Source organism: Malania oleifera, chromosome 4 (genome assembly GCF_029873635.1).
Source record: "Malania oleifera isolate guangnan ecotype guangnan chromosome 4, ASM2987363v1, whole genome shotgun sequence".
NCBI lineage: Eukaryota > Viridiplantae > Streptophyta > Magnoliopsida > Santalales > Ximeniaceae > Malania > Malania oleifera.
In genome coordinates this window covers 4,158,886-4,177,794 of record NC_080420.1, presented here as the reverse complement: position 1 = coordinate 4,177,794, position 18,909 = coordinate 4,158,886, and the positions used below count along the sequence as shown (strand labels likewise).

Below are 18,909 nucleotides of genomic sequence, written 5' to 3'. Positions count from 1 at the left end.
ATACATAGGCTCAGCTTGGAAGTTCAAAACCTCAACATGTTTGCCAGGAATAAAAATCCCATTAGTTCTAACATTTGAACCAGCAGTTAATGGCTTATGCTGATATAGTACAAAACTAGATATTCAAGTGGATGTACGTAACGATGCAATAACAATCCAAAAGGGTGACTGCAAATTTCATCAGCAGCCATTCGGCCGGAACACTAATAACCTGATATATACATCTTTTTTTTTTTGGTAAAACAAGTTGAAAGACTCAAAACCTTTTCAGTTTTTTATCATTTCACAACCATCTGGTTTCATCATTACACACAACCAGTTCAATCCACTCTAATCATTTGAATCTAAGGTTGGGCATTAGTTCTAACCACTAAATAAAAGTTACAATTCCATGAGTCAGCTTGCCACTATGGATACTTGTACTCATTCGTAGGCACGCATCACACATGATGACATAACAATTAACACAGTAACAGCTTGAATAAATTAGGGTTTTGTTCATTCATAAAACTCAACAAGCAACACTACATCAATCTCACGCTCAAAGTCAAGGAATTGAACCAAGAGAGTGGAGGTCATTTGGTTGGCCTTCAGTCTTCGAGGGCACATTATACACATTCTTAAGCAAGTCCTGGATTTTGCAAAACATCAGCATCTGGGAAGGATCCGTACTCCCTCCACCACTGCTTTGTGATGCCCTAGAACTCTCTTGCAGCTTTATTTTCTCGAACAAGTACTGCTTCTCAGCTTCGGCCTCATTCAATCGAAGCTTAAGATACCTGCTGGCATACTCCTCTTCTGACTTATCAGATTTGGCAAGTGCAATCCTTTGGAGCCTCTCAGCTTCCCGCCTTGCCTCACTGGCCTTGAGCTGGAACATGTCAGCCTCAGCATTCTTAAGCCTCACGATTTTCTCGAGCTCATCAATTTGTTGCTTCTTCCACTGCCTCTCATGCTTTAGCTCTGCAATTTCTCTGGCCTTGTCCTCGAGCTCTCGATCACAAGCATCAAGAGCTAGGCGAGCTTTCTTACACATCCGCATCTTCTCCTCTGCCACCATTTCCATTTTTCTAATAGCTTCCTGCACCACTTCAGCGATCCGACTGCATGCCTCCTGTGGGGCTATCAGCCTACCACCTTCCTCACTTTCCAAATTCTTTGATGGATCTGCTTCAAGATCTGGGCAATAAAGGAAAATTTAAATGAGAAGTGGAAAAGAAACTCTCAGAGATTCCCACTGTTACAAATATAGTGCATTACAAACCCAGAGCAACACTAATCCATTAAGAGGGAGCTATAATGGAACCTTCATGTTAATTCCAAATATTGGTGTCAGCAGTAAACATTCCACCGCATATGATACGAGGTAGAGAATAAGATTGGGGGCTATAGAAACCTCAATCTAAAATACACAAAAACTAATTCTGGAAAGAGGAAAATGGGATTTGTAGCATTCTACTTTATGGTAAAAGAAAACTACTAACAGAGGAAAAACGCACACACACAGTGAAAGCATCATTATGTCAATTCTTAAAAAAAATAATAATAATAATAAAAATTGAAGAAACATTTTTTTAATAGAAAAAATAATTTGTAAATATAGACAAGAAAATTACAGAGAAAGGAAGATAAGATATCCTCCTATATAGAAACATAAACAAAGAAAAGAAAAGAAAAAAACATCAAAGTAGCCCCTACATTCAAAGCCCCCTTTTTACCATTAGCAAGAACTTGTTTCGGTTGCATATCATAAGGAATTCGAACAACTGCTTCAAATACAGTATTAGGAAGTACCGCTTGTGGTACCTCAATATCAACAGGTTTATTCGCTAAATGGCAATTGGCACATACAATACGACCAGTCGCTTCTCACGGATTTTCATAACCTTGCTGTGCAAAAATGGGATACGCATTTGAAATGGATACCCGAGTTATTATATATATTATGAGCGATATGGAAATGGATCGAGTCATCTCTTTCTTTATCCAAGAAATTCACCAAAAAATAAAAAATAAATAAATAAATAAAAACATCAAAGTCCCTTTCAGTGAGACCAAAAAGAAGCCATGAAAGTAACTCCATCCTTAAGAAAATGCAAGGAATTTGTTTTGCCATTGAAAACCCTTGCATTTCTTTCAATCCACAAGGTCCAAAAAATACCAAAAACTGCACATCTTCAAAAGGTATTCCCCTCTTACTCCTCCCAAAGCATCTGTACCGCACCAGAAAATCATTACAATCTGGGGGAGCACCAAAGCCTCTTCAAAAACTGAGAAAAGAAAAATCTAAAACTGCCTAGCCACCCAAGAAGGAGAAAAAAATGATTATTGGTCTCACTGACATCCAAACACATGACACAAATATCCAGACTTTCATCCTCATACAATCTCCTCATTTGCAGCAAATCATTAGTATTAAGTCTATTAAGAGCCAAAGTCCACATAAAAGCCTTGATATTAAAGGGCCTGTTGGAACTTGGGAAACATTAGGGGAAGAAAACAAAAATTTGAAGGAATCCACTTCTCTATGTTTGATTATCAAGAAAAGTGAGAAAGAAAATAAACAATCTTGCAAATCAATGAACAAAAATTCAATTTTACACATCATTAACACTTGATTTTTCTTATCTTTTGATCATATTAGAATAATTTTTTATTTTCAATAGTTTTTAATGTAGAGAGGAAATTCAACGGAAAATCAATTTCCTTCTTATTTTCCTTTCATTACACAAACAAAATCCTTAATCTAAACAGGGCCAAAAGGAACATTAGCCTTCCAAATAAAATGGTTCAAGGGAAAACAGGAGGCCCTTGGCATTTTGAACAACTAGGCAAGAAAAGATTTTGTGCAAATAAGCCAGAAAAAAGAATTCCTAATCCAAATCCCCATTCAAGGAACAAAAGATAATGCAACACCCGCAAAAAACATGGTCATATGACTCATATCCTCAACCACTCTCATTGAGATTTCTTAAAATTTGAAATTCCCAATAAGGAGAGCCCTCATCAAAAGAATAAAAGCATCATGCAAGAGTGGCAATCTGAAAACATGAGGGAACGTAGACACCAATGAAACCTCACCTACCAAACATCTTCCCAAAAATGAATATGATTCCCATTCTAACTACAATAACAGGTAAGGATAGAAGGAATGAGCTACCTAAAAATTTAATTTCCAAGGGCTAGCATAAGAAACCTTGCCACTACCCCTAGTATCCCACTTGTTCCTATGTGATCCATACTTCCTTTCAATAACCATGTGCCATAAGGAGTCAACCTCCAAGGGGAGTCTTCATAAACATTTCACCAACTAGCAAGACGTTTTTACATGCCAAATTATTTACAAAACAAATTTTCTATTCATTTTTTTTATAACCAAACCACTAACTTAAGCAAAATGATATGTTTTGCAGGGGCGTCAAACACATTGCAGGGGTAGCAAACATGTCAAATTCACAGGCGGTAGCAACATATGGTGGACAATGATTTTAAACCCCAAACCATCGATCCAGCTGAACAAGACATGAAAAAAAAAAAGGGCAGCCCGGTGCACAAAGCTCCAGCGTATGCGGGGTCCAGGGAAGGGGCGGACCATAATGGATCTATAGTACGCAGTCTTACCTTACATTTTTGCAAGAGGCTGTTTTCAATCCTCGAACCCGTGACCTCCAAGTCACACAGCGACAATCTTACCGTTGCAGCACATATGTACACAAAATGGTGTTGTGAAATATGTCCTAGGGTTATGCATAATTGCATCCATATGTAGCAAATTGAAAGAAAGAAAGAAAAGGGAAATGGAAGACAATGAGAAGTTACATGGTTCAGCAGCCTGCCTACTTTTGTCAATGGAACCTCAGCAAAATCTTACTATATCTTCAATGGAAACTGCTTTAGAGTTTCAATAATTGCCTACAACCCCCACGTTAAAACCACAAGCTAACCTCATACAAGAACGCACTAATGCTACATCATGGCTCAAAGTACCATATTATACCAACAAACCATTGGGTCTTCCCAACTAAGGACATTTTGCCTGGATCCTTCTAAATATGAGCTATGACTCGACAAATAGGATGATAAAAAAAGGTCAAAATAAATAATATAACTAGTCCAAAATAAATCATAAATGCATATTATAGAAAAAAGAGGGGAAAAAGAAAATTTGTATCTGCACATAAATCTCAGCAACCCAAGTAGCTTTCAAAAAATGAGGTTTACTTAGAAAAATATTAATGCACATTAATTAGAAATAAATCTGCTAATCCAATAAAATCCAAGCATAACACATTGAGCATTTGCTCTCCCTCATAACCATTCCCGAAATATAACTAAACAAAAAAGAGCACCATAAAGAAGAAAATTTATAAATTAATAATAAATATACCATAAAAATGTTGATAAATTTAAGAATTGTGGATAAAATTTGATGGTGCACAATTACATGCTGAAATTCATCAATCATTTCGTTGCCAAGGAGAATACCATAACCCTATGTTTGGAGAGGTCTTGGATGTGAGTTGTATTGGATTTGGATGAAATGTAGTATTAAATTGTATTAAAATTTATCTAAGTCCACCCAAATAAAAATCTAAGGCATGAAATTCATGCTTCCAAACACTACCTAACATCACTCCTGCAGAGCTATATGACAGTGGAATTCACAAAAGATGACAGCTGTCCTTATTGTTTGGAACTTTGGATTGTAGGTGATGTTTTGTTCTCTTTCTCTTGTATACAACTATAAATGGGTAAATACTTAAATTGTGGCCCCTTTTAGCAGTTGTCACTTTTAGAAAAACAACCATCAATGACCTAATGTAAGTAATGTAGTTTCAACATCTCAACATATTCTCTTTCATGTGTAAATATATTAAGGCAACCCCGGACCCCGCATACGCGGGAGCTTTGTGCACCGGGTTGCCCTTTTTTTTTTTTAATGGGACACAATAACAATGTGCTGAACATAATAATGCATACCTTGAAAGAAGAGCAATATTACTTTACAAGCTGTAGACTCTGCTACGCCATTCTTCATTTTTTCTATGAGATCTTCACACTTCCAGAACAGTTTCATGCCCCTGGGATCGTCACTTCCACGGAAAATCCTACTCACATAGTCTAGTTCTCTCATCAAAGCTTCTCTATCCCAACCAGGTGCACAGTGCTGGAATACATCCTTAACCCACCCCATTAACTCTGATGTTCTATTGCAGGCTCTGCACCTAAAGAGCATTTCTGCTGGGGCAGTTCCACTCTTAACACAAGGACCCATGCCAATCTGCCCATCACGAATAGCACAATCTGTGTGTGTCCAGTGAGAACACAAGTCACAACCAATCCATCGGCATGTATTCACCTCAAAATCAAACTTGTTACAAATAACACACATGCAGAGATTGCAGAAGCCATTTCGATTTGTGCAAATTTCACAGGTACAGTCCTCTGCCGGGATCTGATTTTGGCATGCTATGTTTCGGCATCTTTTGTACACGAAGACCTCAATGAGAGAAGTTTGAGAAAGGCAGATACTTGGATGCAGAAATGCCTGTATCCCCATTTTGATCGCAACAAGAATTTCCAGCTGAGCTCGGTGAGCTCTAATCAGTGTTTTAGCTGTCAAATCACTCCTATTTTGAACAAGCTTCTGCATAGCCAAAAACTCATCTCTATGCTGAGAACCACCTGTTCCTTCAAGAATAACCCGGAGCTCATTCTTGAGCTCTTCTAAAAAATCGTTTGGAAGACGCTGCATTCTTTCTGATATCACATCAACTCTTTCTTTAGCTACATCCCGGAGAGACATCTTATCTGAGCTAGAAATGCGGCGAATGACCGATAGTTCAGCAGTGTCATTTTCCCCTTCCTTCTCCTTCTCTAGCTTTTTTGTCATGAAAGGATCAGCAGTGGGCCAGGTTTCCCGCGAGCTCGCACTTTCTGTTGGGGAATCACGGACCTGATCTGAATTTGAACCTGGTTCTTGAAGGTTGGGAGACCCGTTCACATCTGGTGAAACGAGGGACAGAGAAGTCTGCAAACCTCCGGGTCGTGGCTGTTGCCGTGGAGGCAGCATCTTTGGAGGTTGTTGGCTTTGGAAGTTAGTTCCAGAAGATGTCCCCATCAAATTATATATAGCTTTTAAACTTGTAAGCTCAGCAAATGCCTCTTATTTATTCATCGAAGACTGAAAAAGAAGATTATCCGTTAGCTAATTTACTCTTCAGGATGAAACACACACCGACGCACACAGACCCAGAACCCCACTGAAACAATTTTTCTATGCAACGCCATAAAATCAAACATCCTGCCAGTGGGTTTCACAAAGGAATCCCAACCTCTCCCCCCCCCCCCCCCGGGGGGGTTTCCCGGGGATTTTTTTTAAAGGAAACATTAGACTCCAATTAAGTTTTTTTTTTTTTTCAAAAATTAGGAATAAAAACACAATCAAAGATTTCTTCCAACATGAACCCCGATTTACACACAATCATACATTCCTTGCACTGAATCGCCAATAATCATAACGGAATTCTTTCAATATATCAAAGAGAACACCTCAGATAAAAAAAAAAAAATGAAATAAAAAACACTAAACATAAAAAACCACAAAATTGGCTAGAATTCGCAGATCAGCTAAAACAAGTGTTCCATGTTCCCATTAACAGTCCAAATCCACTTCTCAAACAACAAATCAACAGATTAACTATCACAAACAAAACAAAAGAGGTGAAATAAAAGCAGATCTGGATTCATCAAGATGAGGTGAAAAAATCAAAGATCTATAAGGTCTGTACTCACCGCAAACCGCTAAATTATGCAGAAAATCCTTGGATCGACGGAGAATCGAACTGAGGGGAAGCTCGGGGAAAACTCGGGACTTAAATTTCTCGCCCCCTTTTTCCCGAGAAAAAGAAGAGAGAAAATTTGCAGAAACCCTGGTCCACCCAAGCCACAACGATGCACACTCCAAAGTACAAAACCCAAATTGAAGAAAAGCAAGTCAAAGTAGACAAGTCTTCTTTATAGCTGTCTCTATAAAAAGACGAAATGACCGGAATGACCGGTCACCTACCGGTCACCGCCAGCTTCGATCAACGTTCCTCTTTCCCGCGTGTTGACTTTTTACGATAGTTTGGCCTAGCTTTTCACATACCTCGGCTATTAATCGCCGAGGTTCGGTGGAAACCATGTGAGCATTAGACTTTTTTTTAGTTTTAAATTAATTTATTTATAATACTTTTTATATTCTATTAATTTAGTTTATAATTTTGATCGTCAAATTAACCAAATCAAACCAATTGTAATTTACAATTATTTTTATTCTTATAAAATACATAACATAATTTTACAATTTAGTTTTAAAAATCAAATTACGGATTATTAATATTTTATAGTTAAAAAAAGTAATTGTTACCTAGAGGCAAATTTTTTTATTATTCAAATAAATTCACTGCATTGAATTTATATATTTAGAGCCATGTTATAAAATACATATTCATGTTATTAAGTGTATATATATATATATATTTGTTTCAACTCATTAAGTTTTATTAATTTTTTAATTTAGTCAAATTAATTTTATTTAGAAATTTATCAAATTCAATAATTTAAAATTTTTTTATCAAAACATTTTGATTGCAGACCCCACCATATATTTTTTGTCATGGTTAAACAATTATAACTACGCATGTGATGCACTTAATGTCCAATTTTTTTCACACACAACTGGTCCCAAGCCCAGGTTAAGGAGGAAGGTTGCGTTAGGTAGCTACAGTCAGCGTAAAATTTGTCAGATCACTATGACATGAATCCTTACCGAATATTTGTTAGGGCGTCCCCTACGAGTGACGTGTTGCACTTGAACCACCTGAGTGTAGCGAAAAGTGGGCGAGGATGGGCTAGGTTGTCACCCCGAAGCGACGTGCCGTGTCGTCGCCTGGGTACGGTGTCAAATATGCGAGGATTCCTACATCATTTTGGACGTGAGCAGGTAAAGACGTTAGTTCAAGAAACTAGGATTAGATTAGCAACTTGGAATATAGAGACACTTACGGGTAAAGGCATAGAAATTGTGGATATAATGATTAGAAGAAGAATTAATATAATTTGCCTTCAAAAAACTAAGTGGGTGGGGGAGAAAGTTAGAGAAATCGATAAATCATGATTTAAACTTTGGTACACTGAAAAAGAAAAACATAAGAATGGAGTAGACATTATTATAGACAAAAACTTAAAAGATAACGTTGTGGATGTAACTAGAGTAAGGGATAGAATTATCAAAATCAAGATGGTATTAGGACAAGAGATAATAAATATCATTAGTGCTTATGCTCCTCAAGTTGGTTTAGTAGAAAATCTTAAGAGACATTTTTGGAAAGATATGGATAGTATTATACAAGGCATACCAGGGACTGAGAAAATATTTATAGGAGGAGATTTAAATGGATACGTTGGAAGAGATAATAAAAATTATGACAGGATATGATTATGGAAACAAAAATGAGTCTGGGGAGATGATCTTAGACTTTGCTATGTCATATGATTTTAGTATAATGAATACTTGCTTTAAGAAGAGAGAAGAACACTTAATAACCTTTAAAAGTGGACAAAATAGAAGTCAAATATATTTTTTTTAACTAGGAGGGTAGATCATTTATCATACAAGGATTGTAAAGTTATTCCAAGTGAAAGCCTAACCACACAACATAGAGTCTTAGTGTTAGATATATGTATTAAAAAATGGAAGAAAAAGATAAAATAAACTAGTGTAGGAGAACTAGATGGTGGAACCCTAAAATGAGAAAATATAATAAAATTTAAAGATAAAATGATCAAAGATGAGGATTAGACCTTAGAGGATGGGATAGATACAAATACTCTGTAACGCCCGAACCCTTAAACCCGGGTCCGGCGCGTTATACCTGATAAAATCCTTGATAATCCATAATTAACATATACGTAGCGAAAAACATAAATATAATCTCCCAATTATAATACCAGAGTTTTCTAAAATCTATCCATAATTCATAATAAATTATCCATCACCTGCATTTCCATAAATACATAACTCCCAAAACAATTCAGTATTTTCACAATCATTCCTTACTCAATAGCCTTAAAACATAAAGACATAAAACATAAATATTTGCATTCCCTAAAATAAACATAGAAATATACCCTTTTCTTTTTCTATTTCTCAATAATGCTATAAAAACATCGAACTCTCAAAGTTCGACCTCGAGGATGTCCTAAAAAAGAAATACATTTATATTCGGGTGAGACACATCTTAGTAAGGGAAAAAACAATATATTAAACTCAGTGTGTGGTTATCATGAAATTATACATATCATTTTATAATATTTGCAAATCATTAACATAATATTGAAAGTCATTTTCTGAACCTAACAATCACATGCAAATGTTTACCCACGAGATTACCCAATGATAGGGGTGATTACCCACCCATACAAGTAGCACCCTTTTGATCTGATACTTAGGCAATCCAAAGGTCGTAGTTAAAGCATATCAGGGCACTCACCTTACTCAGTAAGCCTTCAAGTGATAAATTGATCTCGTACTGATACAGTTCATACAAAAGTTTATCGACAAAGGCCCTAAGGATAGGGAAATCTACCCGTCCATACAAGTAGGTTCCCTCTGCCCTAGTACGTTATGCGGCTACTGCCACATCTATAGCTACTAGTGCACTCGCCTTACTCAGCAAGTCCTCAGGTGAAAGGTACGCCTCGCCTAATCGTAATATGTTCTACGTACATACATACTTCTAATATCATAATACATCATTCTTTCTATCATTATTCAATCATACACATCTGTTCATATTTATGGCTTAACATTACATTGCATTTCACTTTAAGTGACTCTTTCCCATTTTACATTGTTCACATTTCACATTTCATTTCCATTTCATTCATTTCTCTTTTCATTTCATTTCATTTCATGCACAGCATCTTTCAGTTGTTTTACCCAACATCTTTCAGCTGTCTTATCCAACATTTTTCAGCTGTCATACATTTACCTAACATCTTTCAACTGTTTTACCCAACATATTTCAACTGTTTTACCCAGCATATTTCAGCTATTTATGTGGTTGCATTAACACATACAAGCAACACAGTTTATATCATATTTCATTCACAATCCATTACTTACTTAATTCGCATCTTATATATTTAACATATATTTGCACAGAATCTCATGCCACACAATTTAGTAATAAAATTTATACATTACCTGTAAAATAAGCTAACCAACATTTAATGTTTATATATTGAAAATACCTTTCATTTCTTACATAATTATCCTGAAAATATTTCTCACTTTCATCAGTTCATTTTTGCATATACATATCTAATAAACAACCCTAAACTCGAAAAAATATAATTTAAATAATTGGCATTTTACTTATACTGAAACATATACACATATATATAAAATAATTTATTTTTTCATTAAATTCATAAAAATTCTGGTTTAATATATATTTTTTCCCTTACCTAGTTTCTTGAACTATGCCAACAGGGATCCCGAAAAATACCTGCGGCGCTCACCTGGACCCTGAATCAAAAATCCTAATTTCATTAAATTAACCATAAATAAAATATTATTTAATATTTCTTAGGGCCATAAATTCTAAATAAATAAATATACCTTTAAATTTAGCCAAATTACAAAATTTTTTAAATCCCACTTTCACTTTGAAGTAGGGCATAGAAAACCCCAATTGAAAATTTACCCACGTCAAAATGACGGCAATCATGACTAAGATCACGTGGTGGTACCCGATCGTCGATTTAACAGCAGATTTAAAACAAAATTGAGAAAATGAGGAAAAGTTACCTTTCTCTAGGAGCAGTGCCTAAGCCGTTCCCATAACAAATCTACTCTAGTAGAAATGTCAGTGGCGGAGTTAGGAATTTAACGGCACCTTCCATTTCCCGATCAATTGAATATTCGTCGAGAAATGAGGGGAGATAGAGAGGCGGAGACAGAGGAGTGACGAAGCGCAGGATCCCTCTCTCTCTCTCTCTCTGAAATTCGCAGGTGAAGGCTCTTCTTCCTTATCTCCTTTCTTTTCTTTTTTTCTTTTTTTTTTTAACTTACTTTTAACTTAAATATCATATACTTATATTTATATATCATATCCTTATATATATATATATATATATATATATATATATATTTCTTATATATATTTATATATGTATATAAATATAATCACCATTTTACTTACATTAATTAATTCAAGTTAATAATGTTTAACTAGTTAATTACTAATAAATAATTTTAATTAAATATAATTCTTTTTTTCTATTTTCTTTATTTGTTTATTTAACACATTAATTTAATAATATTTAACTGATTAACTAATCAATAATTACTTTTTACTTTAATTTTTTTAATTAATTAATTAATTTTAAAAAAAAAATTTCGGGTTATTACATACTTTTTGGAATAGATTAGCTAGTTCTATTAAAAATATAGTGAAAGAGATTTTAAATGAATCAAGGGGAAGATTCTCGAATAGTAAAGAAAGTTAGTGGTAAGATAAAGATATACAAAAAATCATAGAGACAAAAAGAATTTGGTATAAAACATGGCAAAAATATAGAAACAAAGATAACTTTGAAAAATATAAGGAGACAAGAAAAGATGCAAAAATGGTCATTAGTGAAGCTAAATATAGATCATTTAATAGTTTGTATAATAGATTAGGTACAAAAGAAGGGGAAAGAGATATATTTAGACTTGCTAAAACTAGAGAAAGGAAGAGTAAGGACTTAGGAAATGTAAAATGTATAAAAAGTGATGATGATATTGTCTTGGTTAAGGATGAAGATATTAAAGAAAGATGGCGAAGTTACTTTAGTAAATTGTTTAACGAAAACCAAATAGAAGGCTTAAACTTAGAATTGTCAAATGAGGAAAAGATTAAAAATATAAGATTTATTCACAAAATTAGAGTTAACGAAGTTAAGTTTGCACTAAAAAAGATGAAAATGAAAAACCTATGAGACCAGATAACAGCCCAATTGAAGTTTGGAAATGCTTGGGTGATAATGGAATTATATGGTTAACCAATTTATTTAATACAATTGTAAAAACTAAGAAAATGTCAAATGAATGGAGGAAAAACACTTTAATACCTATATATAAAAGTAAAGGAGATATTCAAAATTATAATAACTATCGTGGAATTAAACTTATGAGTCATACGATGAAACTATGGGAAAGAGTAGTTGAACAAAGATTAAGGTTAGAAACAAAGATCTTAGAAAATCAATATGGTTTTATGCCTGGGAGATCTACCACAGAAGCTATTTATCTTTTAAGAAGATTAATGGAAAAATTTAGGGAAAAGAAGAGGGACTTGCATGTGATATTTATTGACCTTGAGAAAGCATATGATAGGATACCTAGGGAAGTTTTGTGGTGGGTTTTAGAAAAAAATGGTGTATGTTGTAGGTATACTGATGTCATTAAGGATATGTACGATGGAGCAATGACTAGTGTAAGGACTATAAATGGAGAAACTAGAGAATTTCCAATTACCATAGGCATCAAGGATCTACTTTGAGTCCTTATCTTTTTGTTTTATTGATGGACCAATTGACTAAGAGTATTCAAAAGGAGGTTCCATGGTGTATGTTGTTTGGAGATGATATTGTATTAATTGACGAAACTAGGGATGAAGTAGGGGCTGAGTTAGAATTATGAAGAGAAGCTTTGGAATCTAGAGGCTTTAGGATAAGTAGAAATAAAACAGAATATATGAAATGTAATTTTAGTAATGATAGGAAGAATATTGGAAACAAAGTTAAACTTGATGATGAAGAAATAAATAGCACTTGTAGATTTCGATTCCTTGGATCTATTATACAATTTGAAGGAGAAATTGAAGATGATGTAAAACATAGAGTTAAAACAGGTTGGGTAAAATAGAAAAGTGCTTCAAGTGTGCTATGTGATCGTAGAATATCCTTAAAATTGAAAGGGAAGTTTTATAGGACAGCTATAAGACCAGTTATGCTATATGGATCGGAATGTTGGGCGACGAAGAAACATAATATCCAAAAAGTAAAAATTGCCGAGATGAGAATGCTTAAATAGATGAGTGGTATAACATTGAAAGATAAATTAAGGAATGAACATATTCGTGGTAAGTTAGATGTAACTCCTATAGAAGATAAGATAAGGGAGGGACGACTTAGATGGTTTGGACACTTGCAACATAGGCCTTATAGTGCACCTATGAGGAAGAGTGATTTAGTTACTATGGGGGGCAGTAGAAGGGTAAGGGTAGACCTAAAATAACTTGGGAGGAGATAGTGAGTAAGGATTTAATATCCTTGAATCTATCAAAAGAAATGGTTCATGATCGCATAAATTGGCAGAAAATGATTCATATAGCCGACCCCACTTAGTGGGACTAAGGCTTGGTTTTGTTGTTGTTGTTGTTAAACAATTATAAAACTATTACTATTTTTTAGCAAATTTCACCCACTATGTTCACCATATTTTGTTTTTTCACGTTGTACTTGTAATATTTAAGATTTAGGAATAAAATAAATTCCTAGGGCCAACATTTGAGTTTGAGATAATGGAATTTGAATGTTGGACTTACATTTATTTGGATTTGGATATGGATAAAACAAATCTATTCATGAGATTAGACACTCCGCATACCAAATGTAACCTAAAATGGAACAAATTAAGAATGGAAGGAAATCGAAAGTTCTATGGAGGATTTTGCAAAATTATAAAAGCTAACTTCGTTTTATTTCATTTCATTCCTATCTACCAAATGAATTTTTGAGTAATGAGATTAGTTATTTGACAACGGCTTTTTTGCTTACTTTATGTTTGGGAGAGGCTTTCAATTCAAATTCATATGGATTTTGATAAAAATAATATAAAATTACATTGAGTTTTGCCTAAATCTAACAAGATAACAATTATGAGTAAATTTTCACGCAAATCAAAATAAGATTTAAATAGACATTCAAAAATAATTATTCTGCCTATTTCATGTTATAGATTAATAGAAAGATTTGTATTATAGTTTACTTTATAATGACAATACTTTTTTGGAATGGTTAAAATCAATAAATTATGGTTAGTTATAAATAAGTGCAAAAAGATACACTAACTATTGCAATTGACTTAGCAAATCCTTTTGTCAAAATTGGTCAAAAATAATTATGATTTAAGTACTTTTTTTTTTTTTTTCCTTTTACAATTCAATTCACTAATATTAGTTCAATAAAAAAATCAGAAAATATCTAAATGTACTAATTTTTTTTATTGTTGAATCATTTTATAATCATGTTAATTATTAATAGATTATTTTTATAATTTTATCTTTTTTCACAATGATAATGTGATTACTAATTTCTTGAACTCATTTCAACATCCAATAAAAGTGTGATGTATTTTTTCATAAACATGTCGTAGAATAAGTTGTAGTTCATAGAATTTATTTGCTAGAACTTCTACAAAATTTTGATTCAATTTGACAATATGTGTATACATACATACATACATATTTATATATATATATATATATATATATATATATATATATCATTTAATTTAAAATTATAATATTGTAAAATACATTTTTAAAAATATTTCCTTGAAAAAATAAATTTAAGAAAAGATGAATTTTTATTTTCTTTTTGTGTGATATTTTTAGATAAAATTTCTTGAAATGTTAATTGACTTAATTTATATATTTTAGCAAGTATTTTTTCTTAATTCAAAAGTTCAATTTAACTTATTTGCAAATCAATCAATCTTTTTTCCCAACCTTATTTAATTAAATGGCCATAAAATAAGTTAACTCACTATGTTTAGTGTAACGCCCCGAACTCGAAACTAGGGCTGGGGTGTTATGTATTCCATTCACCTATCTCTGATACTATAAATATCAGTCAAGTAGCGGAATATAATTAAAAATCCTCAAATATAACACCAAAGTACTATATTACACGTCCAAAAAAGAATTTTCGTCCGTCCATATTACATAACCAGAATTTAAAACAAAAACTTATATGTTTCAGTATCTTACATTCACTCATAGTCACAAAAACTAACCCTGCCCAGGCTTTCAAGCCCGATCTCCAGAAGGACTTGAAAAGTTAATAAATCGCTGGAGTGAGACGCTTCTCAGTAAGGATGGAATAAATTATATCAATGTGTAGCAGATGAGTTTTAGTGTAGTCGAAATATAACAGTTTAATTATTCACCAATAACTAAACAGACACTTGCAGATAGTACTCGCACATACATCCTCATTCATAACACAGAAATCCACATACACATATATCACACGTATTATTATAATACATCCACCATCACAGATCACACCACAACATATCCACAATCATGATGCATTTTGTTGGCCTAACATGACTTTCAAATCTCATTTTATTGATAACAAATCAAGGTAAATTTAACATGTTGTGGTTTAAGTAATGATGTTTCAAAAAATCAAGTATATGAAGTTCAAAAGTTCAAGTATTAAGAGTCCAAGATCATAAGGGATTATTAAAAACTCATACTCCAACAACAAGTGATCAAAAGGAAGCTTAAAAGGTCAAAGATAGACAAATCTTATGGAAGCTTAAAGGATATTGAAGCTCAAGAGAAGATGAACTAAATGCAAAGATATACATGAAGACTTCAAGTTTAAAAAGTTTTAAAGTCTTAAGGAAGTCTTGTGTAAGTACTTCATTTAAATATCAAAATGAATGCTTTGGAGCTTATTAAGGTTAATTATGGACTTAGAGACCTTATTTTGAAAACCCTTGAAAATATCTTTCAAAAGTATCAAAACAAGTTGACAAGAGTTTTTGGAAACAAGGTTTAAAAACAGTGTTTTAACTGTTTAGGCGACTGACCCTTGATTGGTCAAGCGACTGACATTTTTCCTGAATTAAAGTTGGGAAATAGAATAGGCTCAATTGACTGACCCCTGAGACTTCAGGCGACTGACCCCATACTGACTTTGAAAATACGCTGAAATTCAAAGATTAGGCAACCGACCCTAACGAGTTCAGTCAACTGACCTTCGTAAAAGCTAGTTTTAAAACAGTGTTTAAATGTTTCCAAAATGAGTTGTTTGTGCCTCAACTTTTTTCAAAACTTGGGAAACACTCCAAGTAACTTGGGTAACACAAAAAATGACTTTTTAGCTCTATAAATACATGCTTTCTCAAATCAAATAAAACACCAAGAATTAAAAATCTGATTTCAAGCCTATATTGCTCATACCCTCTCAAAGCCTTCTTGCACACATCTACTTGCTGAGATTTTCTAAGAATTACTGAGTTATTGTTCACCAATCTCTAAGCAAAACTTCTAAATTTTGAATCAATCAAAGAAAGATCCTGGTGATATACTCTTTGAGCTTTAATTCTATTTTTCATTGATATTTACATTGAAGTATTGATTAGTTGTGCTATATCTTGTACTAATCTGCTATATTTGAGATTAATTCTTGTATGCAAGAAATATTTCTTGTTTTCTTGATGGTTCAAGTGTCACGACCTGCTCATTTTCACATATACTTTTTTTAATATCATCATATAATCAATATCACATTCTAGCTCAGTAGGTTACAATCCACCTGAACTCGTGGGTACCAGAGATACATCAGAACATACAGCAAAAGCCTACGCAGCAGAAAGTATAAAATCATGTACATCTCATCATAATGTGTATAACACATACCAAAGTACTACAAACACTATCTCTCAGTATATACATCCCAAAAAATAAATCTAGGGACAATTCCCACAAAAATCTAACTGTCCTAACCAAGACTTACCCTTCCAACAAGGGTAGATAACTGCTCTATATCAATGGGGCTTTTCTCGCTCTCCTATCTGGGGCTCCTGAAAAGTTAATGAAATTTAGGGGTGAGACACCTCTCAGTAAGGGAAATAAACTAATACTAATGTGTGACAACATGAGTAAATCGTGTTCTACATATACCATAGATATCATATTCAGTACTGTTTATCAAATCTGGGAAAACATATGTATATCAAAACATGGCAGAACATACTGCATTTCATAAACATATCTCATCTCATATCATAATAATAACATAAAACAATCCTGGTAGGTTAGCTGGCTGTTGTCATGTATTACCCCCACATGACTGGGTTGTGTGGCCTGAAGGCGGGACCTGACAATGGTTGGCCGACCAGTGCCAAGTCAATAGTCTAGTCTGTAGGTCCGATGGGTCTACCCAGACTGGTCCGTACACCAGGGGCGATAACAGCACACTTCTTGAAAAATAACCACATCGACCATCCAATCTCACACCACTCCGTACAGCGGCGTTAACACAGATATCATGATCACGAAGACCATGGACACATAGCAATGGTACCGTGCAAGTGTTAGCCTAAACCAAGTCAACCAAGTTCTGATATCATATACATATACTAAAATCGTGATACATAGATATCTCATATCATTCATTTTCACATCAATCATATCATTTGCATATATACGTGTATCATGAAAATCATCAGCCCGTACGTCGATATTACACATTTTATCATAACACGGCTTGTACGCCGGCAACCACATAGCACAGCCCGTACGCTGGCAAATCTCATCCACAGAGCACGACCCATACGCTGGCATATCACAGTCACATAGCACGGCCCGCACGCCGGCAAATCACATAACTCAACCCGTACGCTGGCAAATCTCATCCATATAGCACGGCCCATACGCCAGCATATCACAGTCACATAGCACAGCCCGTACACAGGCAAATCACACACACACACACACACACACACATACACACACATATATATATATATATATATATTTATATAAATATCTCGGCCCATACGCCGGTTTTCCCATCATAAAAAATCCATGTTATCCACATTCCCAGAAAATAGTATTTCACAACATTTTTACTCATGCCACACAATCGGATTTTCACATATTCAATATATCATTATTTAAACAGTATTTTCCAAATATAAATCATATATATATATATATATACATTTTCCGTAAATGAGATTCTATATAAATATATATACATACATTTTCTCAAAACAAACTAGCTTAGTTTATCCCCTTACCTGAATCCTGCAAAGCCCCTAAGAAAATCTTCCCTGCACCCGCAGGGTTCTCAACTCAACACCCCTGAAAATGAAAACTCGTAGAATTACAGTTCAATATTTTCATATGTACAACATTTTCTATAACTACCACAAAGTCAAATTTGGCTTAAAAAGCCTTATCTCAACTTAGGGATGGTTTCCAATGTTCCCAACTAACACCCCTAGAAATGAAAATTTTCAGTATTAAAGTTCAGTATTTTTAAGCGTATAACACTTTTCTCAACTGTCACAAATCCAAATATTGAGTAAAAAGTCTTACCTTGGATTTGGGATGGTTTCCACCTTACTTTCACCGACGATCCGCTCCGGCAGATTTGGAGAGAACTTCCCCAGGAGCGTCGTGGTGACTTCGGATTGTCGATCCGGCGAAGATCTGGCCCGAAATCTACGAAAAAGAGAGAGAGGACCTGTAACACCCCGAACCCTTAAACCCGGGTCCGGCGCGTTATACCTGATATAATCCCTGATAACCCATAATTAACATAGCATACGCAGCGGAAAACATAATCATTATCTCCATATAACAATATACCAGAGTTTACTAATTTCTATCTATAATCCAAAGTATCCATCCAACACCTGCATTTCCATATATACATACATCTCCAAAAGCATTTCAGTATTTTCACAACCATTTTGTTCTCAACAAACTGAAAACATAAAAACTTAAAACATAAATATTTACATTCCACCAAAGTATATAAAAATATACCCTTTCTCTATATACA

General features: G+C 34.0%; 1 protein-coding gene across 1 annotated transcript; it reads right to left on the bottom strand.

Annotated features, from left to right (window-relative positions):
- Positions 1 to 253: 253 nt before the first annotated feature.
- LOC131152611 (OBERON-like protein) lies at positions 254 to 7,008 on the bottom strand. Its single transcript, XM_058104357.1, has 3 exons — positions 6,796 to 7,008; positions 4,981 to 6,184; positions 254 to 1,179 (listed from the first exon to the last, which is right to left on the bottom strand). The coding sequence occupies exons 2-3, from the start codon at positions 6,119 to 6,121 to the stop codon at positions 548 to 550; spliced, it is 1,773 nt and encodes a 590-aa protein (XP_057960340.1). The 5' UTR covers positions 6,122 to 6,184; positions 6,796 to 7,008; the 3' UTR covers positions 254 to 547.
- Positions 7,009 to 18,909: the final 11,901 nt, after the last annotated feature.

Bases quoted from the DNA above. Each gene is read 5' to 3' on its own strand.
- LOC131152611 (XM_058104357.1), bottom strand. From the start codon at position 6,121: ATGGGGACATCTTCTGGAACTAACTTCCAAAGCCAACAACCTCCAAAG. The intron at 1,180-4,980 runs GTATGCATTATT...TTTATTGCCCAG, and splicing joins AATATTGCTCTTCTTTCAAG to ATCTTGAAGCAGATCCATCA.